This window comes from Sorex fumeus, unplaced genomic scaffold (assembly GCF_029834395.1).
Source record: "Sorex fumeus unplaced genomic scaffold, SorFum_2.1 ptg000002l, whole genome shotgun sequence".
NCBI lineage: Eukaryota > Metazoa > Chordata > Mammalia > Eulipotyphla > Soricidae > Sorex > Sorex fumeus.
In genome coordinates, this window is record NW_026606059.1 from 24,187,482 (window position 1) to 24,210,125 (window position 22,644).

The 22,644-nt window shown below is 35.8% G+C and overlaps 1 protein-coding gene across 1 annotated transcript in view; it reads right to left on the reverse strand.

Moving 5' to 3' along the window:
* Window positions 1–9,846: 9,846 nt before the first annotated feature.
* Window positions 9,847–22,644, reverse strand: part of HNF4G (hepatocyte nuclear factor 4 gamma) — a 130,086-nt gene continuing 117,288 nt past the window's right edge. The window contains exons 7-11 of the mRNA XM_056110602.1: window positions 19,180–19,267; window positions 16,900–17,052; window positions 16,199–16,435; window positions 15,072–15,194; window positions 9,847–12,355 (exon numbers count right to left, since the gene is read on the reverse strand). Coding sequence (XP_055966577.1) covers window positions 12,234–12,355; window positions 15,072–15,194; window positions 16,199–16,435; window positions 16,900–17,052; window positions 19,180–19,267 — 723 coding nt within the window. The 3' untranslated portion in view covers window positions 9,847–12,233. The remainder of the gene's footprint in view (window positions 12,356–15,071; window positions 15,195–16,198; window positions 16,436–16,899; window positions 17,053–19,179; window positions 19,268–22,644) is intronic.

Below are 22,644 nucleotides of genomic sequence, written 5' to 3' on the forward strand. Positions count from 1 at the left end.
CAAAGTCTCCAATGGAGACGTTACTGGGCCCGCTCGAGCAAATCGACGATCAACGGGAGGGCCTTTACCTTTTACCTTTACCTGTACCATTTACATACTCTGCTTCAATGTTGAAGGTAGTTTCTCCACATATTTATACAAAAACTATGGAACAAAGACTAAGAAATACTTTTAGTTTTTTTTGGGGGGGGTCACACTCAGTGATGCTCAGGGGTTACTCCTGGCTCTGCATTCAGGAATTACTCCTCAAGGTGCTTGGGAGACCATACGGGATGCTGTGAATCAAACCCAGTGCAAGGCAAATGCCCTACCTATTGTGCTATTGCTCCAGCCTCTAAGAAATATTTTTAATGCAGAGTAATAGATTGGAAAACAACAAATATCTTAGCTCATTGGAAAACATGTATCTTATAAAATCAAGGAATTAATTTTCTTACTAACAGAATGAAAAAATAAATAATAGGTTGAAAGAAAAAATTATTTAGGTTACAATAGAGCTGATGGCAAAAAATGCAGTTCTATAAGAGACCATTCAATTTTTTTTAATTATCTGAGGATTTATGTAGGAACTCAACAATTATTTTTAAAAAGACACCAATAGCTAAATATATGGAAAAATGTTCAACAATCACTAGACACTAGAAGAATGCTATTGATTTAACACTGCCTAATGACAAGAGGCATATAAGAACTAAATTATAGACTAGAATTAAAAAAAACCTGATAATTTCTGTATATTATAATTTGAGCTTAAAGCTTTCAAAGCTATAACATTTCTTATTTGAATTGTTTGACTTATTCTTAGGATTTAAATGTTTTATCATATTTATTTGATACATAACACAAAGGCAGTTTGGTTAATGAATTCCTATTTAATTGTAGTTTTTTAAAATGCATTTTATTTTATTACTTTTGAGGGTTTTTTTCTTTTTTCCCCTCCCCTCCCCCCTGAGGTTTGTTTTTTTTTTTTTAGTATTTTTAAATTTATTTATTGAATCACCAAGAGAACAGTTACGAAGCTTTCAGGTTTAAGTCTCGGTCATACAATGATCAAACACCCATCCCTTCACCAGTGCATATTTTTCACCACCAAGAACCCCAATATACTCTCCATTTCAACCCTCCCTCTGCCTGTGAGGCAAATGATTTCCACTTAACTCTCTCTCTACTTTGATTACATTCATTATTTCTACAAAAGATGCACCATTATTATTTGGAATTTTCCCCCCAACAATCAGACCTGCTGAAAAGGCATCGTGAAATAATTTGTTTTCTATTGCTGGTTATGAAGACCATATGATGTCACATGGCCACAATAGCGGCCTCACGATTTTGGAGTTCTGATATTTTACTAATTAAGTCTAGAGGAATTTCTGCCAAAAGCCGCATAGGTCCAAGATTGGTTTGCATGCCTCTGGGTCCATGGCCGTGCTGGAGAAACGCTTGTGGGGGTCAATTTTTGGTCTTGGCCGGGCGGGAAGGACTTGTGAGGGTTTTCCTAAGGGGCACTAAAACATAATTCAGAGTTAGTGTTCCTTGCTTTTTAAATGTACTGAAGTTTCTTTGTGGCCTAAGATATAATTGTTTTTAACTGTCTGTAGATCTTGCAAGTACGAATAGTTGTCTTCAAAAAAAAGTTTTTATAACTGATAAAATATTTAGATAAAATAGTATTATATAAATTCAAGCACACAATTCTTAATATATTTTCATAAAATTTTATAAAATTTATTCTAAATGTAACACTGTAAAAGATTAAAATTAACGTGTCATAATTCCACAGTCATAATTTTTGTCAATAACGTTTGGAGTGGGAAGACAGAACAGAGATTACGGAGCTTGCTGGGCACACGGCTAACGCCAGCTCATTCCACAGCACCACAAAGGGTCTCCTGAGTACTGACAGGAGTGATTCCTGAGCACTGGGCCAGCAGTAATCCCTGAACACAGGTAAGTGTGTCAGAAATTATTTTTTAAAATAATTTTTATAGCAAAACAACAGTACTTGCATGAATACATTTTATGTGATGCACTCAACGGTGTCATTGTTTTCCTAGTTCTCTTTAGGAATAGAAAATTACACTTGTCTCACAAAAATTCTAAGCTGTCATGAATATCAGATGTTTGTTTATAATCAGGAATATTTTGAGTTTTCAAAGTCTTAACAACTGAAATATTTCATTTAAAAAGCTCATGGCTTGGAGGCCAGCCACACACACTAAGGGTAAAGGCAGCTCAGATAGAGAAGGGAGCACCAAATAAAGGGTGTTGGGAAGATCTGCCCAGGAAGGGAGGTGCATGCTGAAAGTAGACTATAGACCCAACATGACTGCCACTCAATTCCTCTTTTTCAAACCACAGCACCCAAAAGGAGAGAGAGAGAGAGAGAACAAAAGGGAATGCCCTGCCACAGAGGCAGGGTGGGATAGGGGGATGGGGGGTGGGAGGAATACTGGGATTAGAGCTGGTGGAGAATGGGCACTGGTGGAGGGATGGGTACTCGATCATTGTATAACTGAAAACCAAACACAAAAATTTGTAGGTCGCTACACAATGGAGTACTATGTAGCTCTTAGAAAAGATGAAGTCATGAAATTTACATACAAGTGGTACAATATGGAAAGTATCATTCTAAGCGAAATGAGTCAGAAAGAGAGGGATAGACATAGAAAAATTGCATTCATCTGGGGGTTATAAAGCAACAAAATATGAGATCAATACCTAAGAATAGCTGAGATCAACACCAGGAGGATTACTCCATAGCTTAGAGGCCAGCCGGATATTCTAGGGGAAAGGGCAGTTCAGATAGAGAAGGGAACACCAAATAAAGGGTGTTTGGAGGATCCTCCCAGGAGGGGAAATGCATGTTGAAAGTAGACTATGGACTGAACATGATTGCCACTCAATGCCTCTTTTGCAGACCACAACACCCAAAAGGAGAGAGAGAACAAAGGGGAATGCCCTGCCACAGAGGCAGGGTGGGAGGGGGGGTGGGGGGAAATGGGCACTGGTGGAGGGATGAGTATTTGATCATTGTATGACCGAAACTCAAGCACAAAGATTTGTAAATCTATAACTGTACCTCATGGTGCTTCACTAATAAAAAAAAATTTGTAAGTCTACAACTGTACCTCATGGTGTTTAGCTAATAAAAAAATAATAAATAAATAAAATTAACTAGATTGGCAGCAATAAATAAATAAGTAAATAAATAAACCAAAAGCTCAGTTTGAGGTCTGAGAACATAGCTAGGCAATGTGTGGAAGGCTTCTGCGGAGGTTCCGGGGGGAGGAGGGGGGAGGGGGGGTGTTCACTTACTGACTTACTGGCACCTCAAAAACAAGAACAAAAAACACTGTTTCAAACTTGGTGGAAATGTGCTTTTGCAAGCAGTTAGAGTGTATTGGGTTAAGCTGTGTGAAGAGAAAGGTCAGGTTACCCCAAGGACCATCCGAAGTTGCATACTGAGCATTTGGAGTTGAAAATAATTTCCTTCTTTGTTTAATTGTTTCACTTCCTGAAAGCAGGAAGTAAGTCTCTGATGAAGCTGGGAGATTGCCCTTTCATTCCACATCAGGCTTTACAAGGTCTGTTTATGCCTCTGTAACAAAGTCGGCAGAAATAGTTTCTAAATTTTATCATCTAATCAAAAAGTTTCTTTGTTTTGTCCTTTCCACCCAAATTCATGCTACTTTGCCACAAGGTACATAACCTCCAGCAAGAGGGCCTTGGACCAAGGGGTAAAACACTTAAGGTGTGTGAGACCTTCCCTGTATGTATGAAGTCTTGGGTGTCACTCCTAGTACAAGATGAACCTTCAATACAATAGTAACTACAACAAACCGGCAATCATTACTGCCACTAACAACAAACACCTACAGCAACCAACATACTCAGCCCCCTATATCACGAAACAACAAAAGACATAACCCTGATCGATCAGATTCTTTAATTCAAGATCTGCATTCCTGCAAAACTAAATTTTACTTGTGCAAATTACTCTGTTAGCAATATGTTAATAAGCTCATTTAAGAAACAAAGCAGTACAGTGGAGACCTGTCCCATTTCTCTAGCACATGCTAGGGCATTCTTAGAATTCAGGATATCACAGGATATTTGTGGCCCAGCTGATCTGTCACGGGTTGGCAGTGATATGCCTCTGCTGTTACAGAGAGAAATTCTGACTCTTCCAATTCTCAAATACATCAGCAAACACTGCAGTTACTTCATATATTGTAAGCCCTTTCAGTGAACTTTGTCAACTCAACCTCAAATTTGTGTTCCTGGTATAATTTCTTGCTGTTTTTCCTCTGGTATGATCTTGCTGTACATGTAATAAGGTAACCACACAAATATCAGTCATAGGTTCTGTTGCAGTAGCAACTGTAGAAACTGCGAACGGATAGCTTTACCCACAAATCCTGGGAAGGATGAGATAAGTCTGTTACTCTATTCCCATTTTCTCCTTCCTGAGAGGTATTATTGACATCTCACATCACAGGTGAAGTTCAAAAGAACTTTTCTCTGAATCCATATCCAAAATACAGTCCTTCACCCTGATACAACATGCAGAGAGACATCCCTTCTTTCAGTATCTCTAGTTCCATTGATGTTTATGCTCTGATTGGGCTTATTTTCTTCTTAAAAATCAGGTGAGTTTATGTTTCATCATAAGACAATTTGAGCAATAACTGACTAAGATGCAGAAACCCAAGAGTGCCATTGGGAGTGGCATCACAGGGATCACAGTCCTCCCTTTGTTCATCGATTTGCTCGAGCGGGCCCAGTAACGTCTCCATCATGAGACTTGTTGTTACTGTGTTTGGCATATCGGATAAGTCACGGGTAGCTTGCCAGGCTTTGCCGTGCGGGCGAATTACTCTCAGTAGCTTGCCGGGCTCTGAGAGGGGCGGAGGAATCGAACTCGGGTCGGCCATGTTGGCCTCTTGTAAGGCAAATGCCCTACCACTGTGCTATCGCTATAGTCCACTGACTAAGATAAAGTCTAAAATTTTTAGCAAGTTTTTTGAAGAACTGTGTCATCTTGTCTTTTTCCCTTGAGTCAAAAAGACCAGACACATTCAATGTTGAGAGACTGAATAGGAAAAACTCTAGTTCACTGTTGGTGGAAATGTAAATAGGTTCAACCTCTTTGGAAAAAAAAAGTCATGGAAACTGGGGCCGGAAAGATAGTACATTGGATACGGCATTTGCCTTGCACACTGTCAACCTGGTTTGATCCTCAGCATCCCTTAAGGTTCCCTGAGCATCGCCAGAAGTAATTCCTGAGTACAGAGCTAGAAGTAACACGTGAGCATTGCCAGTGTGACCCAAAAAGCCGAAAACAAAAACAAAAAGGCATGGAGATTTCCTAAAATATGAAAAATCAACCCCCCTGTGTTCTAACTAACCTAATACAAGATATCTATTCCAAGAGGACAGAAATATTAATTCAGAAAAAAATATATATGCACACCTTAGTTCATTGCAATTCTATTTACAGTAGCTAGCATATGAAAACAACCCAAATAACAGAGACTGATAAAAATGCAGTGTATGTGCAAAGTGGCTTGCTTACTAATCTGCTAAAGAAAAGATGAAATCTGACATTGGCCACAACTCCGACGGAACTAGTGTGAGTTAAGTGAAATTAGTCAGAGGGAGCACACGTACCAGGTGATGTTACTCATATGTGGTATGTAAGAAAACGAAGTGAAAGAATATGCAGTGTGCCATGACAACAACCTCTTGGACTTTGAATACAGAAGTGAACTTATCAAGGGGACAGGCAAGCAGGAGAGAGAGAGACATACTAGAAGTGGCACTAGGACAGAGATGGTCTTGGACAGTGGTGGAGGGGCAGTAAATCTGAGCACTACAATATAAATGTAAAGAACATAACCATGGTACTTCTACTATGATAAAAATAAATGCAAATCTTAGTAAACAAAAAATTGGTAGAGACCAGGAGATAGTAGAACAATGAGTACTTATGCCTGCATGCAGCAGACCTAGATTCATTTCAGCATCACAGAAGCTGTTGAGCATCACAGGGTGCAAACCTGGAGGCTTCCTAAGTGATGATGCCCTTGTGATCATGGCCCCAAGCAGCACAGCATCCCCTGTCCCTAGCACTGGGTCATGGACCTCTGTGATGGCCCCTAGACTGACTGAGCACAGGTTGTTCTTCAACATCAATGAAAAGTGAAACTAAACTAAACTAAACAATGCACTCCTTTTCCCCCCAGGAAGTTCATAATTTTTAATGGGGTAATATACCTCGAGTTAAATTTTATATTGGGTGGTGGCTTTGGGGTCTTGCGTGACTGCTGGGGCTTTCCAAAGTACAGAGAGATGCAGGGGATGGAGTTCATCCATGACTCCATGAAAGCCTGAAGATTTTTGTGAGTGGGATTTCACTCACAAAACTCTCATGCTTGAGTTTTTCAACAGATTAATTTCTGGGTGAGGCTTGTCTTGAGCAGTCGAGTCTGACCAGGACCATGGTGGCAGTTATAAACACCCTCTTTTTTTTTTTAACTAGGTTGGCACCATCATTTTCTGGAGTTTGTATTTTCAGAATCTATTCTTATAAACTCTATTTTGTTCCTCTAGTAGTTATCTATAACATATTTATGTTGCCTTTATGAATTACTAAGAAAATATACATATATTTTTATCCTGATATTGTCATTATGTATACAATTAGAATTTTAGTACATAATGCCTTGTTCTCTCCTACTTCTGGTATTCCTGCTTTGTGTCACATAGAGTTTTGTGTCACAAACTTTGTGGGGTCCAATGGGGGAGGGCACACTTAGCTGTATTCAGAGCTTATCCCTAGCTCTTCACATAGAGATCTTCTCTGCTGCTGTTCAAAGGGCCATTTGCAGTGCTAGGGATTAATCCAGATCAATCTTCAATTTTGTGTTCTTGGGTTAAAGAATTTATTTCCAGAAAAAAAATTAACTGTTCATAAGAAATTCAGTGCTGGGCTTAAATGATATAGCACACATCTAATTTGTGTGAGACTCTAAAGTAAATTTCCAGGACTCCCTCCCATGACAGATCTGTACATCCAGGTGTGTCCCAGACCTCTAAGCATTGACCAGCTGTGGTAATGTGCAGAAGAAGAGCATGGGGGAGGGCACAGGCCTTGCCCCAGCTTGATTTGTGGCACCACATCAGTACCAAGCTCTAGAGTGTGGTGTAGTCGGACGCTGAGACTGCACACCTAACCAGCATTGTCTCTTTAGACCCCACAGAAAATCTTAGAATCTTTGGGAGTCACCCGAAGACCCACCTCAGCACCTCTTGAGAGGTCATGAACACCCAGCCTTTCTGCTGTCTATTTGAATGATGTCTAATTGAAAAAACAAACAAAACAAAATAGTTCATGGCAGTGAGCTTACCCAAGGTTGACCAATGACCTAGGCAATTTTTTTTAACTAGTTCTATATCAGAGGGAGTCTATTGTTGAATTGACCCATTTCCCATCTTGTTGTTATAATACTTTAAATTTTAGATTTCTCTGTATTTTCTGCAGCTGAGAACGACTTCCCTAATTTGGAAAGTGGGGTGGCCCTTCCCTTCTTCACTGGTCAGCCAATCTGCCACAGAGATGAAAGGAATTTCATTCTGCCCTCTCTGAGTCTCTGACAGAGCACTCACATAGCTCTGTATGACCTCTGATGTGACCTTTATTGACAGATACCACTTTGGTCTTCAACTTGAGAATTACAATATTGTCATTTTTTCATGGGTCTAAAGAATGTTTTATTACTTTCCTAGTATTAATTTTCTTATACTTAAACACAGACTTCTCTTTATTCTCTTTATTCTCAAGGCAGGAGCTTCCATACTTTGCAAAAAACAAAACAAAAAAATCAGTTTCTGTGTATGTGTGTTGTGTGTTTAAATCTTTCTCTAGAAAGTATAATGGAATTTAGGAGGGGAAAAGGACATAAGTTAAAAAGCATCTGTTCAAATAGTCAGACGGAAATAATATGAAAATATGTTCAAGTATTCTTAAAGAGTAAGGTAGAGTATATTGTCCATTGGTAACATGATGTCAGCTAACTCATAGTATGATAGATTGGGATAGCAGCAAAAGTTTTATTTTTATTGTTACATTGGAATAGGTAACAACTTGGGCTTTAAATGCTGTGTTTAACACTAGAAAGAATAATGTTTCATTAAAAGAAAAAGAATTAAAAGGGAGTCTTAACTGTAGAGTCTATTGATAATGGAGAAAATCTTGCTAAAGAACTATGACACAAAATTTGAAATCACTACTTTTGATAAGCAATTTTTGGTAGTAACCTGTCCTGCTCAACCATTGTAACTTTTTGTGTTTTTCTCCTTAAGGACCACACCATATTTGATGGAGTTCAGACAGTAGACAACATATCATAGAGGGAAATATATATATGTGCTTCTTGGAGTGCCCAGCAAACTACTAAGAGTATCCCACCACACAGCAGAGCCTGGCAAGCTCCCCGTGGCATATTCGATATGCCAAAAAACAATAACAGTAACGGGTCTCATTCCCTTTGCCCTGAAAGAGCGTCCAGTATGGCAGCATTAGGAAAGACAAGTAAGGAGAGGCTGCTAAAATCTCAGGGCTGAGACAAATGGAGACATTAACTGGCACCCGCTCGAGTAAATAGATGAAAAACGGGATGACAGTGATACAGTGTATATGTCATTAAAAATACAAATTATAGTAAATATTTGTAAGAAAACCCACAGTCTCTGTCACACCCACTTCCCTTTCCTTAGTTTGGCCTTCTGTAATCATACTCAGAATACAGTTATTCATGTAGTAATTTTTCCATGGTTTGAAAACTTTTTTTTCAATGTTTTGAATTTTCCAGTAATGCCCACTTCTCCCATACATTTTCAGTTACAGACCTTTTCTATATACAGTCACATTCTTCCAGTTCTTAATTACCAATATTTTCATATACTAGTTACTCTTTTAATTGAAAACATCTTTTCAGGACCTGAGCGATAGTACAGTGGGTGGGACTTTTGCCTTGCATGTGGCTCACCTGGGTTTGCTACCTGGCACTCCATAGAGTCCCTGGAGCTTCCAGGAGTGATCCCTGAGCTTAGACCTAGGAACTACTCCTGGATCTGAGCACTGACAGGTGTGGCCCACAAACAAACAACATGGAAAAATATATGTTCAACCTTAGAGAAGTAATATTTATATTTCTGTAGAGAAGAGATGAATTATAACCTTTTTTATAGCAAAAGTAGTGAAGAGAAATAATAGTCTTGCTTTATTGCACAGGATTTGACTCAGAAGCACATAAGATATATTAGCATTCTTCATATTAGTTTTTTATACTTATATTTTATATAAATGTACTTCATATTTATACACCCCCTTGAAAAGAGTAAAATAAAATTTAATCTAAATACTAAAAAAATACTTACAAAAAATCTTTAAATATGAATGGAGAAAACGGGCAGTTAAAATATCTAAATGCTGACATGACAAAATATATCTATAAACTGTTTAATTCAGCACAGACCATGTAAGTTATTATAAAAAGATAAAAAGCAAGAAAAAATTGTACAACTGAAGTAGAAATCCGATTATCCTTCCTTTAATAAATTCCTGATAGCACAATTATTTGAAGATTTTCTAATTAATTTTGTTCTGGCCTCTGTTGAGAAGTACTAGGAAGCTGTATAACAACTGAATCAAATGACTACCTAACAAATATCAGTACCTGTGAAATGATAAAATAATTTTGGTACAATAATGAAGTACACCATTTCATCTTCTCAATTTTTATTTAGAAAGTTCAGTGAAACAACATGGTATCACAGAAACATTGTATATCACTATAATTTAATATTAAAAAATCTAGTAATGTTTGATTTTCAACAATGAAATTTATAAAAATAATTTTACATTTATAAAATGAATCATTATTTCACAATAAATTATTCATTTTTATTACCTGAAAAAAGTCTTGTGCTATATAAAATGCAATAACTTCCCTTATCAATATTTTGAAAATATTACTTTTTTGCCCAGCACTTTTTGCAGTTAAGTATACAAAAAATATATTACAAGTTCCCTGACCACAGTTATTAAAACAATTTTTATGCAATAATTTCCCACACATAGCTGTTTGCAAATGTATGCAGGTAAGTTAAGGATTGAAAATGAATTTTACATTTCAAAGGTTTTTTTAATATCTTCTAAGAGAACACCATATGATATTAAAGAGAAAACTACAAAGATATTTATCTTTATAAAAAAATCAAGAATCTTATTCATTAAATAGAGATGCTAGAGCAAATTTTCAAAAAAAAACTTAAATAAACTTTCCTCTTTTCTCACTTTCTCTTTCAAAGATATATTTTACAGTTTCACGAAGGTGCCAGCTCTTAAAGGATGTATCGATAGTTTCTAAGTAATCATTTTTCCCTACTTGAGTTCAGTTTAACTTTAAGATCCCATAACTTAGTGAACACTATGAAATCATAGAATCAGAAATTCTGAGGATCTTGAAAAAAAATAACATACATTTAAAGGTGGCTCTCAGATTTTTGGATATACCGCTTTATCAGTGATAATTACTAAACGATGTTTCCCTGCTTTAGCAAATATATTGTGCTCAGATGTGTGTGATAAGAGAGTTATTGCCTCATGAGACAGTCCAGCATAAACTGTTTTAAAATAGGCCCCAGCTTACTTTAGTTAATACTCTGCACTCTTCAGTCTAGAATGACACATGCACTGTATTCTCTCAGACCCTTGGTTTTCAAAAATCTGTCTAATTGGTGGCTTTTGTATTCTTGGAACTTATCTAATGCATCTTTTACTTTTTTAATTTAACAGCTTGTTAGCAGAGATGTTAATTAAAAGTAGAAAAGAATTTTCTACTTCCCGCTGCAACAAATTCACACTGAAGGCTTACATGGAAATACGTGTTATAGGCAACATTATGAACACCATTCAGGCAGGCATTACCCAATTGCAAACATTCGCATAAAAGTCAACCAGATCTTCAATGTTGCTTTTTTATTCTAAGTGTATGAACTTTGGTTAAATTATTTAAACCACCGATGCCAAAGATTTCATTCACTATAAAAGATAGTAATATATCTCTTATGGGGTTTTGAAGAAGCTTCAGTTAGACAATGCAGGCTGGAAGAATAGCTCAAAGAACTAGAGTACATTCTTCTTCTGATGCAGGAGGCCTGGCTTTGGTCCCTAGAGCCACATAGTCCCTCAAGCACCACTAGAAGAGCAGTCCCTGAGTACCGCTAGCTATAATCCCAGAGTGATTAAAAAATAAACAGAAGAAAAAAATCCAGACAACACATGTAAAAGATGGTTAGTTTATCTCCCTATATCTATTTCCCAGTTGTACAATTTTAAGAGGTACATCAATTTTTACCTAAAGTCTTATCTCTCAGTCTTGTGGGAGCTGATGTGTTCATGAGCTAAATTCTAATCAATGAATACTTCTACACTTGAAAGAGAAAAATAAACATCGCTCTTGGTTGCCATTATTTTAATTTTTTTATAGTACAGCCTTTATCACAAATGGCAAAATGTATTTTGTTGTTCAATGTACATCTTCAAACACAGGAGATTTCAAAGAGCACTTGGTCATACCTGGAAATATGATTTAGCAAGTTTTAAACCAAAGGTATATTTATTTTCTTCTGTGTGAAAAACTTATTTCTTAACAACATAACTTAACCACAGGCTTTCTATTAGTGATTCTTCAAAGAAATATGCCCTTTTTTACAAAAAAAATGTTTTATTTTTCTAATTTGAAAATTTAAGATTTGTAAAAAATTTGGTTCACTTTATATTAATCTGGTATTCTGATCTATTTTATATCAAAAAACTTTGCTTCTGCATCACACCTTGATAAAGCACATATTTACAGATTTAAGTTATATTAAGACAACATAAGTAGAACATAATATTCAACTTTTTGAGGCACAGTGCAAGAGAAGTTGGAAAAACATACTATATAAACATCGAAACTCAGTTACATAAAGCTTGAAACCAAAGGTTTTAAACAATAGCAACAACAAATAAATGAGTATATAAACAAGAAAATAGGATATCATCTTATAACAGCACCATGAAGAAGTCTTGGCTAAGAATTAGCCAAAATTACTATCCTGAGATATTTCAAGACCAACAACTTTTCACATTTATGCAGTGCCGTTCAGAAGTAAACACATTCTCACAATTGCTTTTGTTTGGAGAGAGATTGATGTGCTATGACTGAAGCTTGATTTGAAGTTATTTTGTACTGTTCTTGCCCAGAGCCTTGTGGTGGGGAAGGGAGTGGGGTTTCAGGAGTTGCTGGAAAAAAAGAATGAAGAAAATTTTATGTAAGGACAACAATGACTTTGACATAAACCATTGAGTGACATCAATACACACTTTGGTATGCATTCTGTTTGGTATACATTTGGTTTACATTTTTAAAAGATCACACATGAATGAAATAATAATGTTGCTAAAATTGTTATAGTAATCTGCCCATCCAAATTCTCCAAGTTGCGCTAGATTACTGTAGTTCATATTTAAATATTAATAGTCATTTGAAACATTTTTCTGTCTCAATACTTTTACGGGCATTTTAGTTTCACATGGAGCAGAAAAAATAGTCAAAGGAATGAGCAGAACAGTTTTTCTAAAACTCCTGAAACAAACAAAAATCATGGTAATCAAATGCAGATAAAGTACAATCTATTTGGCTTAATTTCATCAATTTAAACATATTAGATGACCTAAAATTGAACGTTTGGTACTTTCCAAATGATCTGAAATATATATTGTACCTAAAAGCAATCGAAGAGGCAGGAATGACAGTACAGGAGGGAGGGTCCTTGCCATGCATGGGCACGAACTTGGGTTTGATCTCTCGTATCCTGTACAGCTCCCTAAGCACTGGCAGGAATAATTCCTATACACAGAGCCCAGAGAAAGCCCTGAGCACAGCTGGATATGGCCCCAAATTGAAAATAAATAAACAAAAAAAGCTATCTGAAAACTATGGTTTCCTTGTTTTAAAATTGTTCTACTCACGTGCAGCTTGTCCATCATGCCCCATAAATGCAAATAGCAAACAAAGTCATTGGGGTTGGGGGACAGAATGAGGGAGAAATCATTTGAATAGTTCTGGAAAGAGCTATAGTTCATTATAACACTGATGACAATGAATGGAATTTTACTTTAGGACCATATTTTGTTTGGTCGTCTCATGTAAATCCTCAGTTCCTAAGAATCAATTAAATGAGGATTTATGTATGATTTTATTTTCTGGAGCTGGGTTCTGAAATTGGAGGCAGAGACACCTTTTGTGGCCTAATTTTTATACTAGTCAGGTAGATAGATATAAGTAGATATAAAAACCAAGTATTTGACACAAAATTACATGACTCTAGATGTGTTTAGGAAGCAAAGTTCTAGGGGCCGAAGCAAGGTAGGGTATTTGCCTTCCAGGCGACTACTGGGTTCAATCCTTGGCAGCCTGAATTATCCCCCATACCCTGCCTAGAATAAACCCTGAGCACAGAGCCAGGGGTAAGCCCTAAGCACTTCCAGGTATGGCCCCCAAACAAAGCAAACTAATAAAAAGAAGCAAGGTTCTAGAATAGCATTTCCTCCTATTGCAAAGTTTAGCATTTCAAAAAAAAACTAGGAGACACTCCGTAATTTTAAAAACATTGTATTCTAGTTGGGTCCAGAGCAATAGGGTAGCTAGTAGGGTATTTGCCTTGCATGCGGCTGATCCAGATTCTATCCCCTGCATCCCATATGGTCCCCCAAGCACTGCTAGGAGGAGTGATTTCTGAATGCAATCAGGTGTGGCCCCCCCACATAAAATCAAAACCAAAATAAATAAACAGTAAAGCTCATTATATTTTACTAATTTTTAAATTATTATTTCCTACATTTAACAGAATAGAAATTGCTTAATGATCAAACTGAGGCATAGCAGACTTTATAAATTTTTCCCCAAGTTTAAAAAAATTCATAAACAAGGAGACATTTTTCACTTGGCTTCCCTAATGTAGTAACTTTATATTCCTAAGCATATTTTGGTATTTATTTAGAAGCAAAGTCTTGCTTTGCATAGACTCTATCAAAAGAGCACAAGCAAAGATGATCATTAATAAATGCCATTTTATGGTATAAATGTTTTTAGAGTAATATGTAAATATTCTTACAAATATTATTAAAATAAAAATTTAAAGTGTACTACGTGATACTAAAAAATTGGGATCAGAAAACTAGCATTTAAAAAGTGAAGGATTTAACCACCAGCAGAACTGTTAAACTTTCCTGTCAATTGATGTCTACAATCCTTAATGTGTTGTTAATATGTTTTATGTCCTGAGTTTATGAATAACTGGTCCTTGAGAGCCACAGTTCCAGAATTGCTCTTTCAGCCCCTGTTCTCCTTTGAACAGGTATCTTTGCTGGCTTGCTTTTTTCCACTCTGGAGAAGCCAGAGTTCACTCTTGCACAGGAATTCCTCTCTTTCTCTCCTCTCAATTTTCTAAATAAATTTGGTTCAATTAAAACTATGTTGTTTCACAAGAGAGAGAGAGAGTGTGTGTGTGTTCCTAGTCTCTTTGGTATGGTGTTAGGTTTGCTTCTGCCTGTTCCTGACTATCCACTAAATAGCAGTGCTAACACCTGCTCTGCAAGATGATCCCAAATTATTGATATTGTGAGTCACAGATGAAATGTGCCATGATTTTTCCTCAACTAATGATATTAATAACACATTTTCTGCCTCTGTCATACTCTCAAAAAATGCTGAGTTTTTGTGGTCTCAAGTCTGTAAAGTAGAAATACTTCAGTTCTCATGTCTCCATTTTAGGCATAAAGCTCATACCTAAAGAGAATATGGGGCTTAGCAGATGTCACAATTGCACACAGTTGAGTCAGAAAGAGGAAATTATACCAAATTTTTTGTAATTTCCGGGTATTAAGACAGTTACCCCTTGTTTTCTAAGATAATCATCTTTAAAATATATGAAGGAAAACTACCCCAGACACTTACAGATCTGGTCTGTGTGAACTAGTGTAGACATTGGACCTAAAAGTATTGTTTGTCCATTTAATGGATCCTGAGACAAATGTTGATGCATTGGATGATGGAGATGATTAACGTCATTGGAAGCACCTAGAGAAGATAAAAAGATGCTTGTATTAGTGATGTGCAATCAAGAAGAATAAATTTGTGTTGGAACAAGTGTTTTGATTGACAGTTTGAATATTGCCCTTTTTTGCAAAGTGCTTTTTGGAAATGCAAGGATAAATGAATGGACCAGTTGCATATTATGGACAACGTCAGCCCTATCTGCACATCGGCTAGATTAATGTTGTATCATCTTATGCTGTATATTAATAATGAAAGTTGCGTGCTATTTCCTGGAATCATTATATTTGCTCCCTGTTGTTAAGGCAATTCCAAGAATCACTTAGTTCAACTTGATAGTATCTGGGAGAACCCTAATATCATAAACAGATTTTATTTTAGAAAGATGCCATCAAGAACATATTAAACACCAGAAAACTAAAAGTAAAATACAAGTAATTTTACAAGAAAATTTAATCTAGATAGAGCACAAAATAGATTATTTCAAAACTTATTCATGACATTCATCACAGCAATACAATGTTACCCATATTTTTGTGTTGTGTCCATTACTTGAGGAGCTAAATGTTGATTTTTAAGGTTTTACTATGTATTTTTAGGTTTTGCTGAAATTCTAGTATCTTTGATGTCTTGAGGAAGGCACAGTAAATCATAATATATATTTAAGGAGTTGTAAAGATAGATCTATTTCTATATGCCATATTTGGAAGAATCTGAGCACTGAGATAAGGAGATTAGAAGATGCAAAGACGGTGGAGACAGAATGGGGATTTAAACATGTTCAAGTATTTTCCCCCCTTCTAACAGTTTCTATGGACTTTCTAAAAGTGAAAAATACAAAAAACTTAAAAGATGAGGTTATCATGTCATGGCCACAAATCAAATGACCAGAAATCAAATGCTCCAAGCCGTGTCATACAAACAAATGATATTGAGATTCCTTTTTTTTTTTTTATGTAGGAGTACTGCTATTTATTCAGCCACTGATTAGCTGATTGATTGGGCAAGAGATTCTTAAATGTACTCACCACCCAATAACATTTCCTGAAGAAGGTTGTCAATTTTAACCATCCCAAAAAGTTTAACAAACTGTATCTGCTCAATCATTTGCCAAGTGATGCTCTGCAGGGTGGGCAGTAGCAGAAGCAGCTCTCCAAACCTCCCACGGGAGTCGTACTGCCGGTCATTGATGTAATCCTCCAAACTCAACTGCACTTGGAAACGCATGTTCTTAATTTTGACTGGATCACTTAGTCCTTTTGCATCTGATGACGAAATAAAAAGCTTAGCCTAAATATTTACTCTTTTTTAAAAAAAATTTTTTATTAGTGAAACACCATAGCCTAAATATTTACTCTTGCTAGAATGTGAGAATAAATATTGTAGCATGAAACAGTAGCTTACACTTCTTTACAGTAATTTTATTTTTAGGTACCATGATTTACAATGCTGTAGGGTTTTGTGTATAAACAGTGTCAGTATTATACCCTTCACCAGTGTTGGGGTCCCTCCAGCATGGTCCTAATCATCACCCCCATCCACATTCTTCTAGTCCCCAAATTTTCTCACCCTTTTCCCTCTGGTAAACTTCCTGCTGAATACCCGTTATCAGTTTATTTTGTCCTTAGACATTTTTTATTTCCTGGTTATGGTTCTTTCTATCCCACAAATGAGAGACATCATTGGGTATCTGTCCCACTATAATAATTCTAATGGAATTTTTTCAAACCTGGATCAAAAAATACGATGGCCTTCAAACAGGCATATTCATTGTCATCAATCTGGATTTCTTGAAACGGCCTGACCAGTTCGTCCAGAACCCGATTGGCCACACGACTGATTTCCACTTCACAGCTGTTGCGATGGATGACATAGTTGTTTCCTAGAAGAAGACAAAAATCACCTCAAACACACAAACACACAGAAAACCCATCAGCTATAGCTTTTTCCTTCTGTTTTTGGTGGTGCGGGTGTGTGGCTGGGACTACATCTGGCGTCGCTCAGGGCTTACTCCTGGTTTTGTGCTCAGAGAATCATTCCTGGTGGTGCTTGTGGAACCATATGGGGCCAGACATTAACCAGGTCAGCTGTGTGCTATGTGTCTTACCTCTCCAGAATTGTTTAAATTTTATAAATTAATATTTTAAATAGACTTCCTTTGGAGGAATAGTAATACTACCTTCTTTTCTTTGTGTGTTCAGGTAGTTATATTTAGTTGAAACATCACAATGCCTAAAGGATCAATAACTTTGATAATATGATCACATGCATTTTAACAGCCTCCGTCACTGGTGATAACATGAAGGTACAAACGAATAACAAGCTAATAATTTACAAGGGAGAAAAAACATAATGATTAGTTTGTGCTACGTTAGTTGTACTGTACTCTTTATTCATTAATAAGCATAATTCAAAATCTAAAGAAGCTTCCTTGCTTAGGGAGTATTAAAAATAGTACTCGTGGTAATACAGGTAATATGTAGGTACAATTGTGGAGACATAATTTTAATGTCTATGTGGATGAAGTTTATTTTTTAAATTAGCTAGCATGCTCGTGAGTTGCCTCGGTGAAAAGAAAATTCTCTCTAGGTTTAAGTAGAGATGGAATGACCAAGTGTTAAGTAGAGTTAAGAAATTAGATAGAGCTCGACCACCTATAATCCCTAAAAAACTTTCACACTTAAGAGTCTGTCCATACTATAAATATTTACTATAACTTCAAAACTATAGAAAATGTGTTATGAAATATTATAAAGTTTGTAGCTCCTAAAGCATTATTTTCTGGTTCTATAAAAGAAATAATTTTTCACTTCTTTCGATGCGAGCAGGAACATCTCTAATGTAACAACACAAACCAAAATATTCCAAAAATGTAGCCTCACATTCGAATGAAAATAAAGATTACCTAATTATTCAGGTAAATAGCCTAAAATTATACAGTGCAAGAATCTCTTATCTAAGTATAATGTATTCAGATTTATAGAGACTACTCTAAGGTCATAGAAAGTAGAAGATGGAAATGTTTAATAGAATTTAAGAAAATCACTGGAGTCACATTATACAGTTAGTATCCTGCCTTTATTACTTACTAACATATTAATGTAGGTAAACTTTATTTGCCTCAATTTCTTCACCTGCAGAATTGGTTGAAAATAACAGTAACTATACCTTAAGTTTATTGTGATACATAAATAAATAGTTCATATATATGTTCAGAACATCTAAAACAACGCATTTAAGAGATGGAGAAAATCCAAAAGGTCGGGCTAAAAAGGGTCATAAAACTCTCAACAGTCAGTAGAAAACCTAATTAGTAAGGAATAGGAATTAGAACTTGTAATTAACGGAGACAAGCTTTCGTTCAATTTTATGTCCCTATTCTCTCTGTGAAATGACTTTTCCATTTACTGCATTAAATTATCAGAATTTTTCAGATCTCATCATGACTTATTTTCCCCCTCCATATCAGGGATCAAACTCCATTTCAACTTTCAGGTCTCACGTATGCAAGGCGTGTGCTTTATGGCTAAGCCTTAATATTCCTGGCACCCTGTCCATTTTTTTTCAAGTTGGAATTTTGTTGCATATCATGAGCAACAGGAAGGTGGGGGCAAAACATATGTCTTAAACCAATAAAATAATACACATTACAATGATTAATTCACCTTTGAGGCAGTGTGAAAGAACCTCAGTACTCCTTATGATGTCACATTATTCAGCAGTACTTGACTTAATATGATTTGAACATACTCAATATTGTGTTTTTTGAACAAGATCTGTTTTTTCTTTTACTTAAATCTTAATGCACCTTCAATTTTTCAATACATACTGAATTCCCCTGGAATTAAGTCAAGGGAAAACAGGACATGTGTAAGGATGATTGTTTTAATTTGGTTTGTGAAACGAGACAAGACTTGATTGTCTGTGAACAGTTGAAAACACACAGAATGGATAACATACAAGAATGAAACATTCATCAATTCCTCCAAAATTAAAAAAAAATACTTACCCAAAAGCAAAATATCTTTATACACCATAGATCTCTTTGTTGCTCCAAGCAATAAGTGTTCTCCTGCGTGAGCTCTCAACAGTGCCACCTTAATGAAAAATTCAAAGTTTAACAATTAATTAAAAAACATAATGATTAAAAGGCAGCATAATATGAGTCTGATTAACTTTGTGTTCTTTAGAGCTGGGAGTTTTTAATAAACTGTAATATTCACAGAGACCTGCCATTATTGAACCATCAATTTTTCTATGTTACCATGCAATTAGAGCATTATTAAAATTTTTAAAAACGATGTAGCAATTATACTCCTAGATATCCATTCAAAGGATACAAAAACTCAAATGTGGAAAGGCATCCACGCAGCTGTGTTCATGGCAGCACTATCTACCATGGCCAAGATCTATGAACACGCCAAGGGCCCACCCATCTGACTATAGGAAATGTGGCTTATATACACAAAGAAACACTGCTCCACCATAAGAAAAATGAAATATTTCATTTTGCTATAACATGGAAAAAACGGAAGGGGTCATGCACAATGAAGTAAGTCAGAAGGAGAAAGACAAACTGAATGATCTCACACATATGCAGGATGAAGAGAAACAAATAAAGGAAATAGACTAGAGCAAAGGACAGTGAATCTGTGGATTCAGACCACAGGGCTGAGGTTCTCAGCAAAGGATGGAGCAGGAATTATCTAAGGGTGAGAGGGAGTCTAAAAGACTGTGGGGTGGGAGAGTGGCACTTTGCTGTGGTTGTGGGAACATTACTTTGAAGAGGCGTGTAATCATATCCCTAAAACTATTCCGTCCTATACACCAATGTTATTTCACTAAATAACATTTTTCTAAAATTAGCAAGTTAACATAATAGCAGAGAGAAAAGAAGGGGTGGGAGATGAAGAAGAGTGAAGTGTTTGGGAATTAAATACACTCTAAACCTGAATTCAAATTTTGACTTGGCTATTTACCACCTCTTTTAATTTTGGATGAGAAAACAGGTATGTGTGGTACTCATGTGTTATCCAACGAATAGGCATAGTGATAATAGTTGCAAAGTGTGATGGTAAAAACCAATTAGAAAATAAAAATAATTTCTTACACATTATGGACTGAATATACAAAAGAAGCATGAAGAAAGTCTTGTGACAGTGAAAGAGGAAAAGAAAATGGGGCGGGGGGCTGAGAAACTCTCACTTCATAGACTGGATTTCTAGTTCGTTGTACTAAACTGTCAATCTACTTCATGCGTCTATTTGGTTGACTACAGGTTATTTATCGCTAGAATAAACAGGAAACATTTCAATAGTTCCACTTAACAGAGAAGAGCCCATGCTATCATTTAAGGTGATTGTTTGCATCGAAACGAGAACCCCATTTTGATTTTTCTCTTTTTGTGCAGCAAATTCTAATGCTGCTTCTCCATTACTTTTACCCCAACCCAAACTCAAGTAGTTCTTCTCACCTGACCTATCTTAGTACTCTCCAAAGACCTAAAAGTCATTCTTGCTTCTTTTCAGATTCTTCTATCTGAATAAATCTTTCTTGTCAAACCACCAAGAATATATTCGCAAAATAATAATCATCTAATATCACTCTGGAGAAGTCCTTCCCAGTTATTGCTCTCAGAATTATATATAAACTTGATAATCATAGCATCTTAAGCTATGACTCAATGTTTCACCCTTGATGCAATTTCCTGGTTCATCTTGAATCATTTCTTATTCATTTTTTCACAATGTTTTCCTCAGAACCTTTAAATATGCTGTTCCTGTACTCAGAATACTTTAGTTTCAGATCTTGGAATACTTCACTCCTTGGGATCATTAAGTCACAAAATAAACCTCTCTAATTCCCAACCGAAAGCATCTCTAACCACTCCACCAGCCGTCATTAAACAACTCTTTCCATTTCATTTAATAGAATGTGTCCCCATGTAGAATTAAGTATCTTTGTTACTTATCTCTCCCAAACAGAATTCAAACTTTTATAAAAATAGTTATGTAATCTGTATTTTATTTATGAATATTCAGTTCCTAAAACTGAACTTTGTTGTTTGATAAAACAATTTTCAATTAAAAAAATGTACTGAATTAATTTACCAGTCTAAGATCAATGTTGAAAACCCTCTAAGTGAAGATTACAAAATCTATAACATAGAGCTCCTAAGAACCCTAAATAAAATAATATAATATATAGATGCAACAGAAAGCTAACTCATAATAGAAATTTGCCAAGCTGTGGCTCTTGTTAATATTAAAGTGTTAGTATATAAATAAAAAGTTCTTTTGACAGGTTACTGAATTTCAATTTCCCAATTTTTGAAGTACTGTCTTCATACACAAGTCAGCAACTTCTAAAAAGGAATGATAATAAAAATATAAAACTGATAACTAACATAACCTTACTTATATTGCTGGGGTTAGACAAGTGGGTTTCAGCAATTTAGCACTATTCACTCTTAAATAACCTTCTGAGCCAACCTATCTTTATGATATGTCAATAACCATGACTCAAACCAGGAAGGGCCGTTACAGAACATTTTAAGAATGATTTTGAATTTCACAGCATTTTTTTTTTTGCTGTCAGTAGGTGAAATGTTATCCTAGAAATCTGACTAGCTTTCAATAAACATTTTTTACTTCTAGCATTGTATTTTGTCATTTAAAAAAATTAAAAATAATATACACCCTGTCTTTTGTTAGACTTTTTATTTGTGCATCAGTGATAAGAAGCCCTGGTCAAAGGGCATTAAAAAGATACTGGTATAACTCATATCATAGTTTATTCATAGTGATAGGATTAGAAAATTTTGAGTATTTACTAATATAGAAGGGTTTAAATGAAGCTCAAGCTAATAATGTAATCTTCAAAGAACACAGACAAAAATTATTGTTTGTCTAAAATTATTGTTTGTTTGTTTGTTTTTCTTTTGGGGGCCACAGAAATTACTCCTGGCTCTATACTCAGGAATCATTCCTGGTAGGCATGAGGGACCAGACTGGGTGTCAGAGACTGAATTAGGTCGGCTTTGTGTAAAGTAAACGCCCTACCCTCTGTATTATAGCCCTGGTCCCTAAATTAAAAATGATTAATTAAAATATCCCAGTGTACAATTAAGAATTTATGAAAATGTATGTATTAGGAAAAGATAATTCTAAGATATCTCTATTTTTCCATATGTTTCAGAACATGATTTTATAGACCTTTTGGCAAGACCAGTAATTTTCACAGAGCAAATGGTCAAATAAAATTGACATTATGAACGAAAAAAAGTCAAAATTTTAACTGCACCAAGTGCTCACAAAGATATCAACACAGCCTATACAGGACTCACATCCTGTTATTGTGGAGAAGCTTTCTATGGTAGCTTCAATTGGCACCAAAACACAAAAACACGACTGTCTACCTTTTGCCTCCTAGACCTTTACCCTGGTAACACTGTCTCATAATAGCACCTCTTTCA